Below are 23480 nucleotides of genomic sequence, written 5' to 3' on the forward strand. Positions count from 1 at the left end.
TACTATAACTAATTCTCGGTGACTTGCGGTCAGTCATTTTCAACGCCCATTGAACCCTAAAGAATGTTTGTGCCAATGTGTTGCCTTTGTCACTATCTTCCTAAGCTACTACAGTATTATGTAAATTTGGCTACTTTAAGATGGTCAAAAACTTGTGGTGTCCAAAGAACACATTATACAATTAAGACCCTCTTATTTTTTATTTGGTAAAATTGTCTCGTACGGACTATTTTGGTACGAAACAGACGAAGCAGCTTGGAACTAATCATTCCAAACAACAGTGCGTACATTGTGCGCATTTGAGCAATCCGAACGATCTCGTAACTGAACAATCTGAGCGATCTTGTATTTGAACAGCTTGAACGATCTCGTAACTGAACAATCTGAGCGATCTTGTATTTGAACAGCTTGAACGATCTCGTAACTGAACAATCTGAGCGATCTTGTATTTGAACAGCTTGAACGATCTCGTAACTGAACAATCTGAGCGATCTTGTATTTGAACAGCTTGAACGATCTCGTAACTGAACAATCTGAGCGATCTTGTATTTGAACAGCTTGAACGATCTCGTAACTGAACAATCTGAGCGATCTTGTATTTGAACAGCTTGAACGATCTCGTAACTGAACAATCTGAGCGATCTTGTATTTGAACAGCTTGAACGATCTCGTAACTGAACAATCTGAGCGATCTTGTATTTGAACAGCTTGAACGATCTCGTAACTGAACAATCTGAGCGATCTTGTATTTGAACAGCTTAAACGATCTCGTAACTGAACAATCTGAGCGATCTTGTATTTGAACAGCTTGAACGATCTCGTAACTGAACAATCTGAGCGATCTTGTATTTGAACAGCTTGAACGATCTCGTAACTGAACAATCTGAGCGATCTTGTATTTGAACAGCTTGAACGATCTCGTAACTGAACAATCTGAGCGATCTTGTATTTGAACAGCTTGAACGATCTCGTAACTGAACAATCTGAGCGATCTTGTATTTGAACAGCTTGAACGATCTCGTAACTGAACAATCTGAGCGATCTCGTATTTGAACAGCTTGAACGATCTCGTAACTGAACAATCTGAGCGATCTTGTATTTGAACAGCTTGAACGATCTCGTAACTGAACAATCTGAGCGATCTCGTATTTGAACAGCTTGAACGATCTCGTAACTGAACAATCTGAGCGATCTTGTATTTGAACAGCTTGAACGATCTCGTAACTGAACAATCTGAGCGATCTTGTATTTGAACAGCTTGAACGATCTCGTAACTGAACAATCTGAGCGATCTTGTATTTGAACAGCTTGAACGATCTCGTAACTGAACAATCTGAGCGATCTTGTATTTGAACAGCTTGAACGATCTCGTAACTGAACAATCTGAGCGATCTTGTATTTGAACAGCTTGAACGATCTCGTAACTGAACAATCTGAGCGATCTTGTATTTGAACAGCTTGAACGATCTCGTAACTGAACAATCTGAGCGATCTTGTATTTGAACAGCTTGAACGATCTCGTAACTGAACAATCTGAGCGATCTTGTATTTGAACAGCTTGAACGATCTCGTAACTGAACAATCTGAGCGATCTTGTATTTGAACAGCTTGAACTACCTGCATTATGCCATTATTCTTCATACATTGCTTTCTGCATTTATATATGTGAAATTTGGTCTATAATTAAAAAAAAACGTACAACATATTTTGTGTAAAGTTGATAAAGAAAATACTTCGCTACAAAATGGTATTGATAGGAGCTCTTTATCCAATCACACATTATCTTTCAAATATACATGGATTCCATAGAAATAAATATACATTCTGACAATTTGAATACGTTGACAAATATATACAGGTACATAAAAAGATATACTGTAGATATCTGGTAGGTGCATGCGTGTTACAATGACCGTTATATCGTTCCAGCGAACTAATCGTCGCAGATCTAAAGGCTGCTACACACTAGGACGATAACGATCAATAGATAAACATACTTTTTAAGGGTCTTGAGCACTTGTGGATATGTGTGCTTTATAAATCTTATCGTTTCTTACATAAAACAACAGAAATTAGCAAAGTTTTCATCCTAAAACTATATAATAACCATCTATGCAATCAAATGACGTCATGATCAATAAAAACAATAAAATCGTTATATCGTCACGATATTATTGCTCTTACAAATCATGACGTTATTTGATTGGACTTGAAAGTATTATTTTCATAAAAGAATAAATGGTTATTCTATAGTTCTAAGATGAAAACTTTTTTTGTTTTATTTTATATAAGAAAAATGCCTATTTATCTATTTACCATCGATCGTTTTCGTGTCAATGGGCCTGAACTGACTGTGTACAGTTGAAATGCATAAATGTATTATTACTGTATTTATTTAGAGCCTGTAGTAGTAGAGGATAGCAACAAAACATTTCTAAAAGTGAACCTAGAGTAACTGTAGACTATGTCATGTGGTTAGCTGTTAAGAGTACTGTCAATACAATAACACATTATCACAGGATGATTGGAACTATACTACTCTCAGTTTACAGGACATACATCAATGGATGGATTTGTGCATGATACATATTATAACACAACTCTCATAAAATATTATATTGCTGCTTCTTTAAAAATGATAGCTAATCTATGTAAATGCATCATAGTACTACAGTATATAAAATCACTTAACAAGAGGTTTTTACAGAAAAAAAGCAGGAGTAATCCATCAAGGATAGATTTTTTAGAACTATTCATAAAAAATCATGGATTACTAAAACACATGAGGTATAACTTACAAGCACATAAGTCCAGAAATGTTGGGTTAGAGGTCAATTTACCTCCTAAATGTATTATGGGAACATATCACTTGTAACCTTGCACTGTACCACAAAAATCGTCCCTTTACAAGCAATATTTGACATATTATTATAATATTTGATTTAGTAGTTCTTTTTTCCTACTAAATCAGATAACAGCATGGCACAATGGACAAGTGCTAACACTCCTTATCTCATCATCATATGCACGATGTTTACATACTCCGCATGACCAGCTCTGATAATCCATTAGAGGGCGCCCGGTCATTATACACCTTGAAAATTTAGTATCGCAACTTGGACACACAGAAGACCTGTTTAAAAAAGAAAAGACAATATTAACTTTATTTTCTTAATTTGGTTATTGGCAAACAGTTAAATTGATAGATGACAAATATACACTGCATTATATATGTTTACAATTTTAAAAGTCTGAATAATAGCCAGTCTCCTAAAAAGTAAATATGGGATTTTAATTTTTCAGCATAAAAAAAAAAAAAAAACAGAACAAAAACAAGGTTGGGGGAGGGATGGGGAAAAAAAGTTTGAGTTGGGATGGGAAATGATGCCAATTCTATTTTCTAAACAAAGTTCAATTATATTGCTTAGTCTGAACATGACCAGAGCAGCGAGAATATAATTTTAGATGACAAGCATTCTAAACTGTAAATGTTTGTAATAATCAAAAATGATACGAACCAATCAGGAATCATGCTTCCACAGCTACTACACTCAGATGCATTGGTTCTTAAATCCTTTGGAGCATGTCTAGTTGAAACAGAAAAAAAAAACAATATTAATTTATTTAAAAATATATTGTCCCCCTAAAAACTATTTTATCCACATTTTTTTTTTAATATGCTATTTTAATGTCACATAATAGTTATTCACTTTGACCAAAACTGGATAGAAAAAAAAAACTTATTTACCTGAAAAAAATGTAATTTAAAGCAAGAAATTGTCTGTCAGACAATGGTTTTTGGTTAAAATTAAATGTTTCTTTGGTCTTTTTAAGTGAAATAATTACTTTTTTACATAAGTAAAAATAACTTTATTAAAATGGCCTATTTAAAGTCTGATTTTATTAATCTTCATTTTTCATGTTTTTGGGGGACATTACATCTTTAAGCATTATTTAATATTAGAACATGCACTTTTATTTCAGAATCACACAATAGATTGGTGTGCTCTCTGGATGTATGAATACAAGGAACTACAAAAAAGGGGCATGTTATATGCTTAAAAGCATAAAGATTACCTATAATAAATATATCAATTATTTTTTTCCATAAATGTTGATCTTCAAAAAGTTATTAGAAAACTGTTAGCAGAGAAAAACAGTGTTTAAAGAAAAATGCTGCATTCACTATTGCAAAATATTGTATTTATCTCTGACTGATTCAATATTTGTCACACCTTAACAATATTATATTCAATTCAACTTTATTTCAGACAAACTGTCCTTATAAAACATATAATACAATAAACAAAAATAGAAAGAAATAGAAAGCATTATGTGACAACTGTCATGGAGAGAAGACTAAGAATTACTGTTGACGTATAGAACCTCTCTCCACTTAAAATACATTTTGGAATCGAACAATAATTACCAATACTCACTTAGTAAATATATCCAAGGCTAGTTCTTCATAATGTTGTCTTTGTTCCTGCGTCAGACTTTCCAGGGATTCAAGCTTAATGAATGCCTTCGAGCAGGTTCCAAATGCCCTGTTGGCACAGGCGGCTAGGCCTAGAAGTGAGTGGATGTCTGAAGCAGGTATTACATCATCAAATTCACACAGGTATAATGCAGTTCTCATACTGGCATCCACGTATCCTACCAATACAGATGCAAAAGTGATAATTCACATATTAAATAAGGCTATATACATAATGTATGCCATTCCAAGAGGTCAGAATTCATTTATAAGATCACTGAGTACAAAATACATATAACAATTCTGTAGAAAAAAAATGTATACAATTCCATGTAAAAATGCATTATATAAAGCACACTTGAGGACGCTGAAATCTACATAAAATGTATACAAATTCGGTAGATAGCAAACATGCACACCATATTTTGTACACTTGTCTGCCAACAAGTATTTTAGAAAAATTCCTAGCATTAAACAGGATTTGAACCAAAGACCTTGGGATTTGTAGGCAAGCATCACAACCAACACACTACTTTTATAATTCTGTGAAAAAAAATCTGTTGATCAATGGCATTATTTGTTATCTAATCATACCTTGATAGAGTTGCCTCTGAGCTAGTAGGAAGAAGTGGTATGCCTCAGCACCACGCCATGCATTATCAATAAACTTGGTATCACCTGAAGCTACTGCATCCTCCTCTAGTAGACCAGCTAAAGCTGAGCTAGCCTGTGAAAGAATAATATATAGAGTAATAAGATGAACTAAGTATCACCAGAAGCTACTACATCCTCCTCTAATAGACCAGCTAAAGCTGAGCTAGTCTGTAAAAGAATAATATATAGAGTAATAAGATGAACTAAGTATCACCAGAAGCTACTGCATCCTCCTCTAGTAGACCAGCTAAAGCTGAGCTAGTCTGTAAAAGAATAATATATAGAGTAATAAGATAAACTAAGTATCACCAGAAGCTACTGCATCCTCCTCTAGTAGACCAGCTAAAGCTGAGCTAGTCTGTAAAAGAATAATATATAGAGTAATAAGATGAACTAAGTATCACCAGAAGCTACTGCATCCTCCTCTAGTAGACCAGCTAAAGCTGAGCTAGTCTGTAAAAGAATAATATATAGAGTAATAAGATGAACTAAGTATCACCAGAAGCTACTGCATCCTCCTCTAGTAGACCAGCTAAAGCTGAGCTAGTCTGTAAAAGAATAATATATAGAGTAATAAGATGAACTAAGTATCACCAGAAGCTACTGCATCCTCCTCTAGTAGACCAGCTAAAGCTGAGCTAGTCTGTAAAAGAATAATATATAGAGTAATAAGATGAACTTAGTATCAGCTGAGGTCAAAGTATGTTAAGTCAAATTAATTTAATAAATAAAAACATTTTTTGGCTATGATAATATTAATTTTGAGATTTCTGATTCCTTTTTGTTGGATAATGCTCTACAGTACTTACATCAGCTCCTTTGCGGCTCTTTGATTTCAGACGACTAGATAGTTTCATCTTTTCATGGTAGTTTTCAATCTATTTAAAAACAGTAAAGTTTATTATAGACCATATAGTGGACATTTATCAAATGCCTTGACCAAGGGTATGGTCAAATGTAGCATCTTATCTTGGTAATAATTTTATAAAGGCTGGGAACCAACATGCACATGGTACCCGACACAGTTATTTTAATTTTGTTCCACCAATCTCTTGTAATGTTATAGATGGCACATTTTATGCTTCAGCAATTAAAGAATGGAACAAATTACCAAGTACGATAAAAAGTACTGAGAGTGTAAATGTATTTAGAAATTTAGTTAAAAACAATCTCGCATCGAAACGGCATAGCATCTAAACTTATTTTTAACTTTTAATTCCAATGGAAATAAACCCGAGTTATTGGTTTTCTTGGACGATCCTGATCGAAATCACTTTTTCTCCCCCTTTTTATCTCTTTTAAGATTTCTTAATGGTTTTTAAATATTTTACAAATATTTTAAACTTTGTTTTTTATACGGTTTTAGATGTTTTAAAATATTTTTATCATTGTTTTATATGTTGTTTTTATACTGTTTTATTCATGAACCTTTTTTACTTGTTTTTATGTGATTTTGATCAAATAAATGAATGAATGAATATGTTATATCTATTATGTAACACATTGATTGAAGAAGGTGATGTACTGCAATAATAATATTTTATCCATTTATATAGCACAAATTCCATATTTATGTTCAAATGATGCTTTTCACATTATTATCCGGTTATTTTGATCAAACAGGCATACCACAAGTATACCAGTAGAGGCAGCAGTATAGATTTAAAGCACATCTTGATGTAATAATAAGAGTGAACACAGAGCTTTACAAAACATAAATACTTACCAGTAAGGCAGCAGTATAGATTTAAAGCACATCTTGATGTAATAATAAGAGTGAACACAGAGCTTTACAAAACATAAATACTTACAAGTAGAGGCAGCAGTATAGATTTAAAGCACATCTTGATGTAATAATAAGAGTGAACACAGAGCTTTACAAAACATAAATACTTACCAGTAAGGCAGCCAGTGTATACATCTTTTTAGTTCTCAAAGGTTTCACTTTCTTTTTACTATATTCTTCAGCAATCTGAAATAAAAATAAACTTATATATAAACTTAAATATTATTGTATTACAGTTGAAAAATATCAATGAAGACAAATTAAATTGTTACTTTTATATGGTTTTATTTACAGGTGATCCATAATTTATCACAAAAGGCTCTGTTTTGAGATTTAGCTTTTCGTTTAATTTGTATCTCATTTGTCATTTTGAAAGAAATTTGGCAAAAAAATAATTGAAATATAATTTTGACATAAAATTTATTACCTGAAACATAAGCTTAGCAGCTTCTAAGAAATGATTAGCCTTGCGATACAGTTCAATAGCCTGTAATTTCTTGTCCTTATCCAGTAGGTGAGCTGCATACTTGGCTAGTAGATTATCAATCTCTTTAATATTGTGATTCTTTGCTAGCTCAACAGCTTGGTCCCATTGGTTTAGCTCAACACATACATCAACAGCTTTCTTCACATTATTGCACTGAAAATAACCATACAAGTGACATCTAGTCCCAAAAACTTAATCCAATAAGATAATTTGCAAAATTACATGACTCGGTGTAACTTTTAACAGCTTCTCAGATAATTGACAGATGCTGCAGTCATTGAAAGCCCATCATCCTTCATTAGAAAAGTTCACATTCATTTTGATTCGCTATAACTGTATTCTGTGTCTTTTAGGTGGTGTAAAATGTCTTTGGGGTTGGGTCAACCGGCTCCGCTACAGTGATTAAATTCAGTTAGGTTAACCCTGGTCTCCCTAATTTCTGATTTTTAAAAATGTTTTTTATGTATATATTGATATAGACTGAATAAATAATGAAATGAAATCCTGTATTACTATAAAATACTGTATTTTCTTTCTACCTTTAGATAAGCAGTTACTGCTTCCTCACACATACCAACAGTAACAAACATTGCAGAAATCTCCTAAAAAAGTAATAGAAAAAATTAAAAAATGGACACTGAAAGTCAATTCTTGATTGTTACAATACATTTAAATTACAGTCTCTTTTAACTGAATGCAATAAAAACCTTACCGGTAGTAGCTTGTGGTTCTCTGGGAGTGCATCAGCCAGTTTCTGTAGACCATTGAAATCCTCCAACATGTAATAACACTCTGCCAATCTCTCTTGATTTCTGCCCTGTACGTAGTATGTGACTGCTTGCTGCCATTTCTGTCGATCTGCAAAGTAATCCCCGATAGCATTCCACGCCAACTCTAACTGCGTGTCATCACCCCCACCACCACTCTTCAGAAGCTGAACAACACGGAACCAATCACCAAGTTTGACTCGGAGATTTACAGCTAGATCACTAGTATACAAATAATGATTGGTTAACAAAATTAACCAATCAAATAGCAAGGATACATTCAGGTGTGTCATATTAAAATTTAATGTCTCTTATTTATTTATTTATATATGTCTTTATACTGAATGACACTTTAAGTGCTAACGCATTGATTTCCAAAGTGGTTCAGTAGAGAAACATAAACAATATAATAAAAATAATTCAAAGACAACTAACAAAGTAATTTTCATTTAAGTACACACACATTTACAAAAAGGTAACTATCTACAAAACATATACAGTAAAAATATATAATAGAATGAATTTAGGGTAAAAGATACTTGTATTGCTGATGTTGTTGCGTTTATTTATGGGTTTGGAAAAAGCATTAAGCAATATTTGGTCATGAGTTCACTCTCAAACTTGATCCAATTTCACATAACATGAATGCACCAAAGCTATGTTTGACGTATACCAGACAACTTTATATTGGTGAATACCAGGTCTAATTCAGGCTTTGTGTGTGTGAACGCCAGTCCTGATACTTTTACGAGTTCAAATAATTACCGTCTATCCATTTCTAAATACATTCTCTCTGCCTCCTCAAACCTCTTGAAGTAGGCTGCCACTTCAGCACTACGCATCACCTCACTCTGCAGATTACCAAGTCGTTTTACAAGCTCAATCCCTTGATAGTCTTTGCAGCGTACAAAGGCTTGTTCAGCTGTCTTTAGGTCTAGTATCTCTAGAGAAGCTTCAGCCAACAAACGCCTGTCAAGAAAGTCCAAACAAAAATGATATTGATATGATGTAAATGGAAAGGTAAGTCTAGTATTCATTTATGAACGTAGGGGAATGAGCTGTTAGGAGCTCATTTTACTAAGCCTCTGCATTATGTGGTAGGGTGGCCAGTTCCTTTCCATGTCGCCTTATCGTCCCTAGTATTTTCAACCAAGTAATCATTTACAGCTGAGTAGACTGGGAGTTGTAAAAAATTGAGGATGTGTTATAATACGCTTTACAGCTTCACAGGGACCTAATATCATCAAGCCAGTATAACAGTATCTTCTGCTTTTTATAAATAACTTAAAATCTCACCATAATCTTGGATGTGGGTTATCTTCAATAAATTGTGCTGCTTCTTCTATTCCAACTTTCTCTAGTAAATCTCTTGTGTCTCGTAAAGACTGTCAAAACATAAAATAATTAGAGTTAATAATTAAAATATTGATAATAATCGGTTTCATCTTCTTTTATATTTAAATACACATTCTACAGCAAGCTAACTTGCCACTCTTACAAGATCAATAAACATATTATGCTTATAAACTAAGTCTCATTTGAGGTTAAAGATGTATTGTCCCCCAAAATCAAATAATTAAATCAGACTTTGAATAGGTCATTTTTTAGGTTGAATAAAGTTTACTTTCATAAAAAATAAAATGGTTAAATTCAACCAAAACCTCCCACTGGCTGGCAGCCAATTTAACTATTTTTTGCTTTAAATTACAGTGTTTCAGGTAAATAATTTTGTTCTCATCCAATTTTTGGGCAAAGTGAATAACTATTAGGTAACATTAAAATTACACGATACATTTTTTTTTAAAAGAATTATTTTTTCAGGGGGACAATACATCATTAAGGGAGTGGAATAGAAAAAGTTGGAACTTGACCCTGGGATAGCATATTACAGCTCCACTATTTCTTATTACCTTAATGTCCATATCAATAAGGTTGTCTTTACTAGGATGTTCTGAGTCTTTCATGATCTCATCCAGAAGTACTGATCGGATCTGAAGATCTTCAAAATGACAGATGTATCCAGAACTGAGAATTGGTTCCTGTAAAATTAAAATAATAATAAAAAATCAATATATTTAAGAAGTTGTCATGAAATAAAATATTTTAGGAACTTGCAACCATCTTTTAACACATATTAAAAATAAATTAAATTATAATGTCTGGTTTTGGTAAGAGTCTAAAGCTCTGTCTACACTATCAAACGAGTTTGACAAAAAAAGTTTGATGTGCCCAAATAGGGTAGTAATATGCCCAAGCATCGTAGTGATATATCATCATGTACATATATAGGTACATCACATTTTTTTGTCACGTTTGATAGTGTAGACATAGCTTAAAGCTGTCACAAGTGGTTGGCAGGAGACACACTTGTTGACCAAAAAAAGCATAGTACTGTTTTTTATTTTCTTATCATTTAGGAAAGTTCCAAATGCTTCTGACAGACCTACAAAAACCAATCAATAAAAATTATAAAAACAAAACCATGCATGTCTTACCTCGGGATCTAAATTCCTAAAGATATACATCCTGGTCTTTTCCATCATAGCAAACAGTTCCGAGTTGTCCTCGGCCCAACGCATATCCCAGACATCTTTGCGTTCGAAGTCCAACTGTTGGCCTTGAGTTTCTTTCCCTTCACTGTTTACAATTTTAGCGTCGAGATCGAAGAACGTCAAAACGCCTGCTATGTCGATTATTGCTAGTCGTCTATATAAATATAAAAATAAAAATTATCTTTTATTTTTATAGAGCTTACTATAATTTATATGGTAAATCAAGTTTACTAAGCTCTATCAAACTTTATGTCACAAAAATGCCCATATTTGGCAGTGTATGCTTAAATATGGTAGTGATATGACATCATCATGTCCAATATATAGACACATCACATATTTTTGTCACATAAAGTTTGATAGTGTAGACAGAGCTTTAGGAATGTTTTTGTAAAAAAAAGGCAGCAAAAAAAACAAATGAATGAAATATCTACAATAAAACATAATTTTTTTGTTCAACTTTACAAAGCAAAGATGAAATTAATTTTATATTCTGAAATATTAATTTTTTTTACTTACGTTGAGTTAGAGTTCAAGGAGATGGCATGCGGTCGACATGTGACTGCATGTTTGTTAACGAAGGCAACATGCGGTAAGGAGTACCTATTCAAAGTACCAGATTCACGGCCTATGATCAGTAACTTATCAGAGGCACATACTGCACAGATTGGGTCACTTGTAGGCTGCAAATAAAAACAAAAAGATGATTGACTTATTTCAACAAGAAAATAAGTTACTGCATTAACATAATCATGGATTGTTATAACACAGTGTATCACTTGATTTCGTGTCACATGCCAGGCATTATTTCCCTCCATTTCAACAATTGGGGTTACCTGTACTATTTGTATACATTTAAGAATTTTGAGCTTAAGGGTCATAACCGATGCACCTCGTCGAATAGAAAAGTCAATATTTCAAATGAAAACATTCATTTTATCATTTTACTTTAGTAAATAATCACTGATAACAAGTTTACTACAGTTTTATAAAATAATGTTTGTACAGTCAACTCTCCCAGTACCAGACACCTTTGGGCTGGCCTAATATGTCTGGTTTTCCAGAAAGTCTTGTATTTGGAATGTTTTTTTAATGGTAAAAAGGAATTTGGAACCTCAAGAAAAGTCTGGTTTTGGGCGAGTTTCTGATTTTAGAGAGTCTGGTATTGGGACAGTTGGCTGAAGTAGAATACATAGTTATGAAATACAATTACAGCAAAAGCCTTGCTAAAATCCAGCATTCCTTCACCAGCTCCAGATGGTAGGTCATCAACATGAAAGACCTTCTCTCTGTTATCCTTCTTTCTACCAACAGCTTGGTTAACTGACATTGCAGTCACTGTCTTTGGACTTTTAAACTGCCACACGTAAAATGCTTCTTTTGATGTAGCAATGATGTGTGTCTTGGTCAACGCTACAAACTGTGGCTCTATTTCAATACAAATTGATAACAAATGTTTATTTCTCCAGATACATAACATATTAGGAGAGATACAGATGACACAATGGAATCAGATGTTTGTGTAATGTAAGGGCCACGGTACAATTAAGGACCCAAATGAAAATAAGTTCAAGACTGTCTATGGTTATCCTGGTTCAATTAGTTTTGGATTTTATTGTTCCATATTTGTGTATCAGTTTATTCAACCAAATAAATCATTGAAATCAAAACATAAAACATGTTTATTTTATTTGAACTTTATTCGTAGAGGATAACTCATTCAGCTGGACATTATGCCAGCTGGACATAATGCCAGTTTGGTATTCAGGGGCTATCTTAAATTCGAAAATTAGAGATCCTCTCATTTTACTAATCACGGAAGGCAGTGCTCAGTACCTACTGTGTGGTTCAAGATGTTGGTTGCTGTTAATGCACTTTGTGAATGTTAAGGAATGATTAGAATAAAAAGTTTAGATTAAAAAATGAAAAAAACAAATCTTACCGATATCAATATACTTGGAATCTAAAGGAGTACCAATGGAGTTGCAAAGGACCAAAACATACTAAAAATGAAAAGCAGATATAGAGTAAAAATTAAGTTATAATTTAATATGTGATGGTTGGTTAATGATTACATATTAAACTAATAAGTATATAAATATAACTAAAGAGAGTATTATAATAATAAGAATATTACAGGGTGGGTACTATAATAAGGATTTGATTCTATGTTAAGTTTTATATCAAGGGTTTGATACTATACAAGTGCAAAATACTATATAAGGCTATTATAGATATCTAAAGTAAAATATTTAAAAAATAGAAAATATTGTTTGATTATCATTAGTAAAACCACCACCACCACCACAGCAAATGTTTAATAATAATTTGTAAAACAATAAAAGAAATAATAATGAAAGAAAGATGAAATGATAATGTTACTGCCATGCATGATGTTACAGAAGGGGATTAGTTTGGGAGTAATTATGAAATATACCTGGGTCATCTCATCTGCTTCCTGTCAAAAGGTCAAAAGCATAAAATGTTAATGAATTCATGGGTCAAATGGCATTTTATAATTCAAGTTTATAGAAAATAAAATTAATAAAAAGCACCCATGCCCAATCTAGCTTTTGCCCTTGAAATAAGCTCTGTCTACACTATAAAAAAAAAGTGTGACATGCCCAAATATGGTAGTGATATGGCATCATCGTGTCCATATCTGTGCACATCACATTTTTTTAAACATAAAGTTTGATAGTGTAGACAGAGCTTTAGAGATACAACAGACAGCTTAGGCTCATGTTGCACTCAAATCATAGAACCAATTGTCAATATACAACATTTTGTGTCAATAATGTTTTATAATAATTATTCCAAGACATTTATTTTATTAGTCTGACAAAATTTTATTATAAATTTAGTTTTCCTTGAACTCAAATATCAGTAAATTTGTCTTATTTACTATTTCTAAGATGGATGCTTATTCATTAAAAAAATGTTTTCAATTGTTCTTACATTTCCCATGCCTTCTTCTGCCTTGGTAGCAAGAACGCAATGATCTCCGTATGCAGTCACAGAAATTAAGTTTCGCACATATTTGATATGACGCTGAAATGTAAGAAAAAAAATAATCAAAGTTTAAAAATGAAATAAGAAAACAATTAAAGTTTCAGTAAACATATGCAAACACAGATATTCTAGAAATGCCATATAACAAAATGCCTCTAAAAGCTTGGACAAAACGAAAGTATCTAAGATTTTACTTTAGAAACAAAAATGCATGCCTCGTTGTTCTTTGTATCCCAGAATACAATGCAATGCTCTGATCGCTCTGGCTTGGTAAACGCATACACAACCGTATCCGAGCAATAGCCCCATTTGTAATCTGGGCGTATGTTGGCAAAGTAGATGAAGCTGTCAACGGCCAACGCGATGCGAAGACCGCCACCTTCCCACGAGCAGGAGACCATCTCTTTACCAGGAACTTTTAACGTTCTCATGTGCTGTCAAAGGCAAAACAAATATTATTTGAACATTAGATGTAAAATGTCAGGTATGTAGTAAGCAGTAGTAATTGTAAGATGACCTTTAACCTTACCTCACCAGATGGTGTGTAAAACTGAACTACATTGATGTCCTTGTCTTGTTGTGAGCTCTTTTGAGACCCAGCTATAGCAAGTGCTGACCCCGTATGATTCCATTTCATATCGGCTACTGTCATCCCAGTGTCTATCAGTATAGGGTCTATGTGCAAGGTTAAAGGTCAAAGGTTAAGTACATCAAATTGCTATAAAAATAATTGCTTTAAACAGTCAAGCTACTGTGCTAAATGCAGTTTAATTCTATTGAGAATAATAATTTGAGAATTGTTAGTGATGCAGGCTAGCAAACTCACTTGCCTAACATCCAGGCAAGTAAAATCAGGCAACAACAATTGTCCCACTTGTCTTGTGTCTAAAGCTCTGTCTACACTCAAACTAGTTTGACAACAAAAGTGTGATATGCCCAAATATTGTAGTGATATGACCAAATATGGTAGTGATATGACATCATCATATCCATATATGGGCACATTTTTTGTCACATACAGTTTGATAGTGTAGACAGAGCAATACACATGTTTCACTTTTTCAATAAACACATTTATATTTACTTATAAATTAGAAATTTAACATACTTTCATCATTTTCGTTCTTCATGATTTGAGCTCTTCCATTATCAAAGCATATAGCTAAGCATGGGCAGTTTGGTACCACATAGCCATGCTGACCATCATACCAATGAATACTAGCAATGCGCGTCACTCCTGTCACGTTAGTTAAACAGTAAACTGTAAGACGATTCTAATGTAAAAAGAAACCAATTATTCAGAAGAAATTTAACTATATTTAACTGGTGGAGTACTTTCATCCAGTGGCATAACGCAGGGGCCCCTAGTTTAAGAACCATAAGTGGCCCTCCAACGCTGGAGGCCAGGTGTTTTTATACTTTTTCTACATATTATTCTAATGCCTGTTTTTTCCTCTGGGCATTGCTCATGGGCCCCTATAAGCTCAGGGCCCCTAGGTTTAGCCAGTGAGCCCTCATAGCTGTTACGCCACTGGTTTCATCACTACAGAAATGGATCACAGCACCTCTCTTGTTGAGGATTTTTCTGGGCACAGGCATATGTGTATTCGTGTACGTAAAAAAGGTAAGTCCCGTATTCATTTCTGAACTTAGGGGAATGAGCTGTTGGAGCTTATTTTACTAAGCCTCAGCATTATGTGGTAGTATGGCCAGTTCCTTTCCACGCTGCCTTATTTCTGTACAGTGTATAGTGAATTGAACCTTCCACAACCAAAACACAAGAAGGTCTCCAATCATCAGTGCAGATATTGTTTAGCTAGTGGGATTGATCTGTAATTGAACTATGAGCACATATACAACTTTAGGTACAGTACTGTAGGTCTCAACTTGAACATTTGAAGAAGTATACTGGGGTTTATGGAGAACTCACAATAAAGTTTCCCTGATGGTCATATATATGTATCTCTCCATTAGACATTCCAAAGAGCAAAGACTTGCTGTCAGGTGACCATGCCACATGGTTTAACTGCTGGCCTTTGATGTCCTTTCCCCAGATTCGGTTGCCATCCACCGAGCCGACAATCACAGCGCCATCCTCGTACACGATGCAGATGCGATAGCCATCTGCAGTCCAGCTCATGCTTCTCACAACCGATTTGTTTCGATTATTCACCATTTCCTCATACCACGAGCCTGAAAATATTAATTGGAATACGGAAGTAAACAACAAATGCAAATTACATATCGTCAATCAGGTAATGCATTTTTAGTGGTAGAGAACGAACTTGGGACCTTTTTGGAAAATTTAAGTTGATTATCTTTCCTTCATTATAAGAGCCGACTGTATCATTAGTATAAAGCTCTGTCTACACTATCAAACCAGTTTGACAAAAAAGTGTAATGGGCCCAAATATGGTAGTGACATACTTAAATATGGTAGTGACATGCTTTAATATGGTAGTGACATGACCTCATCATGTCCATGTATATGGGCACATCACATTTTTTTGTCACATAAAGTTTGATAGTGTAGACAGAGCTTAAGATATTCAGCTTGCCATGCTATTCACACCTGCATTACATAACAGATCTATTCATTTCTTTAGAATATTATCAGAAACACAGACAGAGAAAAAACTAGTTCATCTCTATTTATTACAACAAAAAATAACTGAGCATTAACTTTATTGGTTGGTGATAATTTAGCTGGCATTTCATAATATTATAACAATCCTATTTAGCCTAGGCAGATCTGTCAACTGCTCCCTAAAAAATGTATAACAAATATATGTAGGAAATCCATTGTACAACTTTGCCCACCTTTTTAACTCTAACTTCTAAAGATAATTAGAATCTGCTTTTAATACTGTGTGCAATGTTATTTTCTTTTTATTTATTTATATCTAACATTTATTGTATATATTGTAATTCATTATGATTTTATTTTTCAATGTCTCAGTTGTAAACGTGCCAATAAAGCTTATCTTATCTTATTTAAACAGGTTAGCTTTATCTATTTACATAAGTCACAAGTCACAAGCTTTTTTATGTGATCCATGGAGCTAATTTTATAGCTCCATTCTTGATCCAAAAAAATATCCTAACATTAGTATCAAACAATGTAGGACCAGTGAGACTTTCATTAAGGCCAAAGACTGCATGCATGAAAGCCACAACACCACACGGTCTCTGTTTAACAATAATGTAGGACCAGTGAGACTTTCATTAAGGCCAAAGACTGCATGCATGAAAGCCACAACACCACACGGTCTCTGTTTAACAATAATGTAGGACCAGTGAGACTTTCATTAAGGCCAAAGGCTGCATGCATGAAACCCACAACACCACACGGTCTCTGTTTATCTATCTATATGACGTACCTTTATACAGCATCCATACAATGATGAGTCCATACTGATCACTAGTGGTCAATTTGTGATGGTGAGAATTCCAAGTGGTCACTTGAACAGCTCCTGTAAAATGATATCAATAATTTGTGTTTTATTTTAAATTATGTTTTTTATTAAAGATTTATAGTCCCCCAAAAACATGAAAAATGAAGATTAATTAAATCAGACTTTGGATAGGTTATTTTTAGTTTTAATCAAGTTATTCACTTCCTTCCATATAAAAAAAAGGGAAAAAAAAATTAAAAAGAAAGACAAAATAAATGGTTAAATTCAACCAAAAACCCATTGGCCAGCAGCCAATTTGACCATTTTTTGCTTAAAATTACACTTTTTTTCAGGTAACTAAATTTTTTTTTAAAATCCAATTTTTGGTAAAAGTGGATAACTATGGGACATTAAAATGGCATATTCAACAACAAAAAATGTTTAAGAATAATTTTTCAGGGGGACAATATATCTAATATTTAAAATATAAAAGCGATCATCAACATCTAACCAAATTGCTTACCACTATGGCCTTCCAAGGTTTGGTTCATGGACAGATTACTTGGTGCCGCTAAGCCACGCACTTTCACATCTTTACCTTCATGTAGATAAAATAAGAACAATTGAAAATTAGCTGATACTTTGTTATCTTTACAACAAAAATAATTTGACAAAGATACAATATTTAATGTACATTGTTAAATGAGAGTAAAACAAAAAGCTATTTATTTAATTACTAAAAGGTATGAAAGGCAAGAAAAGACCTAACAGGTGAAAAAAGACCTATGCTGGTTACCTTGCTGGTAATGAAAAACAAATAACAAAATAAAAAACATTATAGTTATAGCTAACAATCAGGTTATTTATTGTCAATTGGAACAAATGTAGTTGATAAAATGTTTATTTTAAAAAGAAAATAATAATAATAAATAAATAAACGTGATGTGATATTGTAAATGCCAAGTGATGGGTTGTTGATTTATGTACAGGATGAAATTATACCTGTCTGTGTCTCTAACTTGAGAACTTTTAGTAAGCCTCCATCTCCTCCACAAGCTATGTAGCCCTGCCGTTGATTCCAAGACACACATCGTAATTTGGTGTTGTTAGGAATCGCAATCTAAAAAGAGAATAAAATTGGCATTGAATTGAAAAACAGTGATATCTAGGTCTATATCAATTCAATGGAAACGACAACTGTCTAGTTAAACAACTATAGGTTTATTGCTTAGCTTGATTTCACGAGGAACGTAATTGCACAATGTATGATGGGAAGAGTTTGGGAGCAAACATCAGTGCACGACGCGTACGTACAAATCATGTACGTGTGCATTGAGACGTTTGCTCCCAAAACCCTTCCCACCATGCATCGTGCACGTTATTTGCAATATAAACCTTGCTGCATGCATGCATGAATCATGATGATGTATTACTATTGTATTGTATAACTTTATTAAGTTTTTTTAAGACCCATCAATAAAGTCGAGTTTAAAGGAGTAATTCCATATTTTGAAGAGAGTGGCGAGCCATAAAATTGATTGTTCCATATTCAGCGACCGAAATAAACTGGCCCGCGGCCGATATGCACTGGGTATTGCCTTTTATTACTAGTCTGCGGTGGGGGTAGCCTACTTACGTAGGCCGCCTAGCTAGGCCTAGTCAGCGTGGAAGTAGGGCCTAGGGTTTATTTCAATGTTTTATAGTTAAAAATTGTTACCTTTTTACTCAGATATATGAACATTATTTTTTGTCAACTGCAAGTCTAAATTGCAAACATTAATTGATTGAACAAACTTTTTTAACGTTTAGAGCGAATTATTTATTGAGGCATTTCGCCTTGGAAACATCAAAATGCGCCACCAACGTCTAATATTGTGAGGACACAAAAAACATTTTGTTGTTTTGTTAATGTTAGCTACATATTTAAAAATTATAATCAACTAGGCCTACATACCGTAATATATGATTATCAGAATAGTTTATAATTTTACTTTAAAAAATGATATTCGTGGCTTTTAAGATATTTTATTATTAAAATCATTCGCTGATAATGTAGAGGTCATGAAATTGAATTCTGGGACGGATATATTTGACCTTTTCGCACGACGTGCATTTTGAGGGTAGGTGTTTATGAACATTCGTGTCATATTTTCGGAAATATTTTACTTTTTTGATTACTAAATCATCATAATTCTAATATGTACTTGTTAAATAAGTATTTATTTAATTACTTTGCAGGTTTTTAGCTGGAAAAAGGAGGCTAAACGTTCACAATGGTTGCATCAAGAAAACAGGTACGTGAGCTGGTTGAGTGCGAGAGAGAGAGTGTGAGTGATCAAGAACGTGAAGGAGACGACGCAGCCTCCCAGCCCTGTGAACTGCCCTTTGCAATCGTACATGTGTACAATTTGGCGAATCGCCGTTATTGTCCACTTTTGTTATATTTAATAATAAAAGTAACTTTATAAATACAAGTAAAAAATTAAATTTATTCATTTTTATTGTGAATGTGAATGTATTTTTAATTTGTTTCCCGGGCCGAAGAATGTTTAGGCCTATATTTTTTTATATTTTTTATCTTTTTCACAGTTTGTTTTTGCGATGTTAAAAAAAAGAATACTTTTATAGTGCTACTAATTAGTAGAAAGTACTCTTTCTAGCCAACTCTTACCATCATGATCATAAAATGTTATTTGAACAATTTTTCACTTAAATCGATGTTTGTTTTTCATTTTAAATAGAAAAAACAGATCGAGAGTATTAACTCACGTCTGCAACTTGTGATGAAGAGTGGCAAGTATCATCTAGGATTAAAACAAACACTAAAAGCACTCCGACAAGGCAAAGCAAAGCTTGTCATCTTAGCCAGTAACACTCCACAATTGAGGTATACACAGTAACTGTTTTTTAATTGAAAACACTAATTGAAATGTTATTTTTATTGCTGTTCACAGTAAAAAAAAAGATTAAAATGGTTTTTTTTCCATCATCCTCTAATTATGTAATCTTCAAGTATTATATATATCTTTATAGAAAAAGTGAAATTGAGTACTACGCTATGTTGGCCAAGACTGGTGTACATCATTACACAGGAAACAACATCGAGCTGGGAACTGCATGCGGTAAATACTTCAGAGTATGTACGCTATGCATTACTGATCCAGGTATGTTACCCAATGCATGTGTTGTTAAAACATAATATTGTTGACATTTAAATTATATATTTCCATAAGCTCACAATCAGCGGCAATTTACAAACTACCATAATGCACTTGTCAATTGTATGACCCACTATACGACCCCCGGGAGAGGGGCGTCATGGGTGTGTCATTCACAAATAATTACTGACGCAGGGGTGAGTCAAAAAACCTAGATGGTACGTCACATCAATGAACAAGGTGTGTCAATGTCCGTCACTTTACCACCCACCATATCATAAACAACATGGTCACAGTGCGTCAAAATGGGTGCGTCATGGTCACCTAAAAGTAAGTCACATTTTTGACGCACGGGTGCGTCATGGTATTCAAAGGTCGACGCACATCGGACAAATGACGCAACTCTCCCGGGGGTCGTATAGTGGGTCATACAATTGACAAGTGCATAACATTGGTTGAAATTAAAAATTGTTTTTTAAACTGATTGTAGTCATACATATTTTGAATGTTACTCAAAGAATAACAGCAAATGTCTTCGCTAATAATATGAAATCCAATTTTATTATTTTGTTTGTATCTTTCAGGTGATAGTGACATCATTCGCAGTATGCCCTCTGAGCAGTCATAATAAAATGTATTTATTTAGTCTGCTGACAGGTTTCATATCTTGTAAATGAAGTAATAAAAATCTATAGAAAAATTACTGATTTGTGATTATTTTACACGTGTCCAGTGTAAACTAACTAGCATAGTATCACTGAAATGGTATGGCAACATGATTAAACATGTAAAATACATATTTAACCATTGAGGAAATAAATGGTATGATTTGATCTGGAAATTCTGCCATGTTTATGACGATGAGGTACAATTACGTCATGTGCATGTGCAGTGTAAGTTCAATCATTGTGACTTGATTCTGACACTATAGCATACCACCAGCTGGTGTTCTGCATAGTTCGAAGTTCACTTGATGTTTCTCCATTTATTTATTTCCTCCATTATTAAACCAAGAACAATGATATTAATTTTTAAATGGTGATAATGACTGAGATTGTAGTCTGAAAACTCCACACCCGACCTAAGCAAAATATTTATACAGTAATACAGGGACAGGATTGATGACTAATTAACAGCACCGCACCTGACTTTCCTTGGAAGTGTTCTAAAGCTCTGTCTACACTAACAATTTATGTCACAAAAAAATGTGATGTGCCCATGGACATGATGATATCACACTTTTTTTTGTTAAACTAGTTTTACATATCTAATTCTATACACTTAGTTAATTCCCATATTTGTAATGATCTCTTGTCAGATGTGATAAGGTGTGAAATACAAGTTTCAAACTGGACGATTTTGACTTATGTATGTCATAGGCCACCACAAAGTGATGTTCAATCTGATCAGGATCTACTTGACTATTTTCAAAACAGTATTAATAGGAACTACCAGTCCTTGGGTGACCATTACAGCAGGAGTACCCCAAGGATCTGTTTTGGGTCCATTTTTATTTATTGTATTCATAAATGATATGGTTGATAATATCAAATCTAATATTAGTTTATATGCAGATGATACTTCGTTATATGATATTTGTACAGATCGTAATATTTCAGAACAAAAATTAAATGGTGATCTTAATGTCATTTATAATTGGGCAAAAAAATGGAAAGTAACATTCAATGCTAACAAAACGAAAGCTATACTGTTTACACGTAAACATTTAGATAACTATGTTAGTTTAAATTTCAATAATGTAAATCTACAATTTGTAAATGATCATAGGCATCTTGGTGTAATGCTTAATGCAAAACTCAAGTGGGATTCCCATATCCAATCTGTAATTAACAAAGCGTCTTTATCTTTAAATATGCTACGTCGTGTCAAACATATTCTACCTCGACAGGCTCTCTGTCACATTTACATATCACACGTTAGACCATTAATGGAATATGCAGCTCCTGTTTGGTGTAATATCCCAGATAAATTAGGTGATGAACTAGAAAATATCCAGATTTCTGCAGGTAGAATATGTACTGGTGCGTGGAAACATACAAGTCATAATGCATTAAGACAAGAATTAGGCTGGTTATCATTGGAAAAACGTAGACAATTTCTTAACCTAATACTGTTTTTTAAAATTATTCATAAGTTAACACCGGTGTATCTTTACTCCTTATTTAATTTTTCAGACAATATTGAAGTTTATAACTTGCGTAACATCCGAAATATAATAATTCCATTTTGTAAGACCACATCATATCGTTTATCTTTTGTCCCATCTATTATAACACATTGGAATGAGTTAAATAATGAAATAAAAAATTCCTCATTTCTTGTTGAGTTTAAAAAATTGCTACTGAAATCCAATTTGTTTGAAACAAAAAAACGTTCTTATTATGATACAGGTGATAAGAAGATTAACCAAATTCACACTAGAATCCGACTTGGTTTCAGCTGTCTCAATTCGCATTTATTCTTACATGGACTTCGGGACAATCCAAATTGTACTTGTGGCTTTAATGTTGAGAATCCGCTTCATTTCTTATGTTACTGCCCTAATTATAATACACAAAGAGATATTCTACTTGTAAGCGCTAACTCAATTATTGAGGATATCTTAGCCAAGGATTTTTCTTTAACATTTAATTTTACATTTTTAAGTGAAATACTTATTTTTGGTTCCGATCTTCTTTCGAATTGTGAAAATGCTTTATTATTTTATTATGTACAACAATTTCTTGTTAATTCTGGAAGATTTAATTGATGTTTCTGTTAGTTGTTTTAAAATGTTGTATTTGTTAATCTGAGGCGCCTTGAAGCTAAGATGGTTCCATCTTGTAAGGCGCCTCTGTGTAATATACTGAATAAAAAAAAAAAAACAAAAAAAAAAAAACTAGTTTGATAGTGTAGACAGAGCTTTCATAACATGGCATCGGGAGAGGACAAGGTGAATCAGAGACTCCAAAGTGCCACTGTGTCATTCCACCGCTTGTCAGTTCCATGAATTGGCCTTTACAACTTTCACTTTTCCAAACCACCCACCAAATCATACATATGGGAGGCCACGGATAAGGAGATTTTCAATCTGAAAATTGTGTTTCTGGTAAAATGCAAAAGAAAACTGATAAAAGATAAAGTAGTCGCAATAGGACAAAAATATATTGCTGTGTTCCAGAAAATCTGAAT

The 23480-nt window shown here is 33.4% G+C and overlaps 2 protein-coding genes across 3 annotated transcripts; one reads left to right on the forward strand and one right to left on the reverse strand.

Moving 5' to 3' along the window:
* Window positions 1-1761: 1761 nt before the first annotated feature.
* On the reverse strand, window positions 1762-18968 carry LOC140059496 (WD repeat-containing protein 35-like). 2 transcript variants are annotated; one of them, XM_072105427.1, is made up of 26 exons: window positions 18848-18968; window positions 18133-18250; window positions 17654-17728; window positions 17116-17208; window positions 15666-15928; window positions 14844-15009; window positions 14265-14410; window positions 13951-14169; window positions 13682-13774; window positions 13161-13181; window positions 12666-12726; window positions 11937-12151; window positions 11243-11406; window positions 10667-10877; window positions 10082-10210; window positions 9468-9556; window positions 8937-9140; window positions 8117-8393; window positions 7944-8006; window positions 7345-7557; window positions 7029-7103; window positions 5941-6009; window positions 5072-5204; window positions 4440-4656; window positions 3519-3587; window positions 1762-3133 (listed from the first exon to the last, which is right to left on the reverse strand). In XM_072105427.1, exons 1-26 carry the CDS (start codon window positions 18869-18871, stop codon window positions 2968-2970), a joined length of 3573 nt encoding a protein of 1190 aa, XP_071961528.1. In that variant the 5' UTR covers window positions 18872-18968; the 3' UTR covers window positions 1762-2967. The 2 variants fall into 2 exon arrangements, with proteins under 2 accessions (XP_071961528.1, XP_071961535.1); XM_072105434.1 differs by lacking the exon at window positions 13161-13181.
* A 225-nt stretch (window positions 18969-19193) lies between these two features.
* Window positions 19194-20991, forward strand: LOC140047220 (large ribosomal subunit protein eL30-like). Its single transcript, XM_072092111.1, has 5 exons — window positions 19194-19250; window positions 19369-19424; window positions 19872-20017; window positions 20164-20294; window positions 20873-20991. The coding sequence occupies exons 2-5, from the start codon at window positions 19404-19406 to the stop codon at window positions 20914-20916; spliced, it is 342 nt and encodes a 113-aa protein (XP_071948212.1). The 5' UTR covers window positions 19194-19250; window positions 19369-19403; the 3' UTR covers window positions 20917-20991.
* The last annotated feature ends 2489 nt before the right edge of the window (window positions 20992-23480 follow it).

This window comes from Antedon mediterranea, chromosome 1 (assembly GCF_964355755.1).
Source record: "Antedon mediterranea chromosome 1, ecAntMedi1.1, whole genome shotgun sequence".
Taxonomy (NCBI): Eukaryota; Metazoa; Echinodermata; class Crinoidea; order Comatulida; family Antedonidae; genus Antedon; species Antedon mediterranea.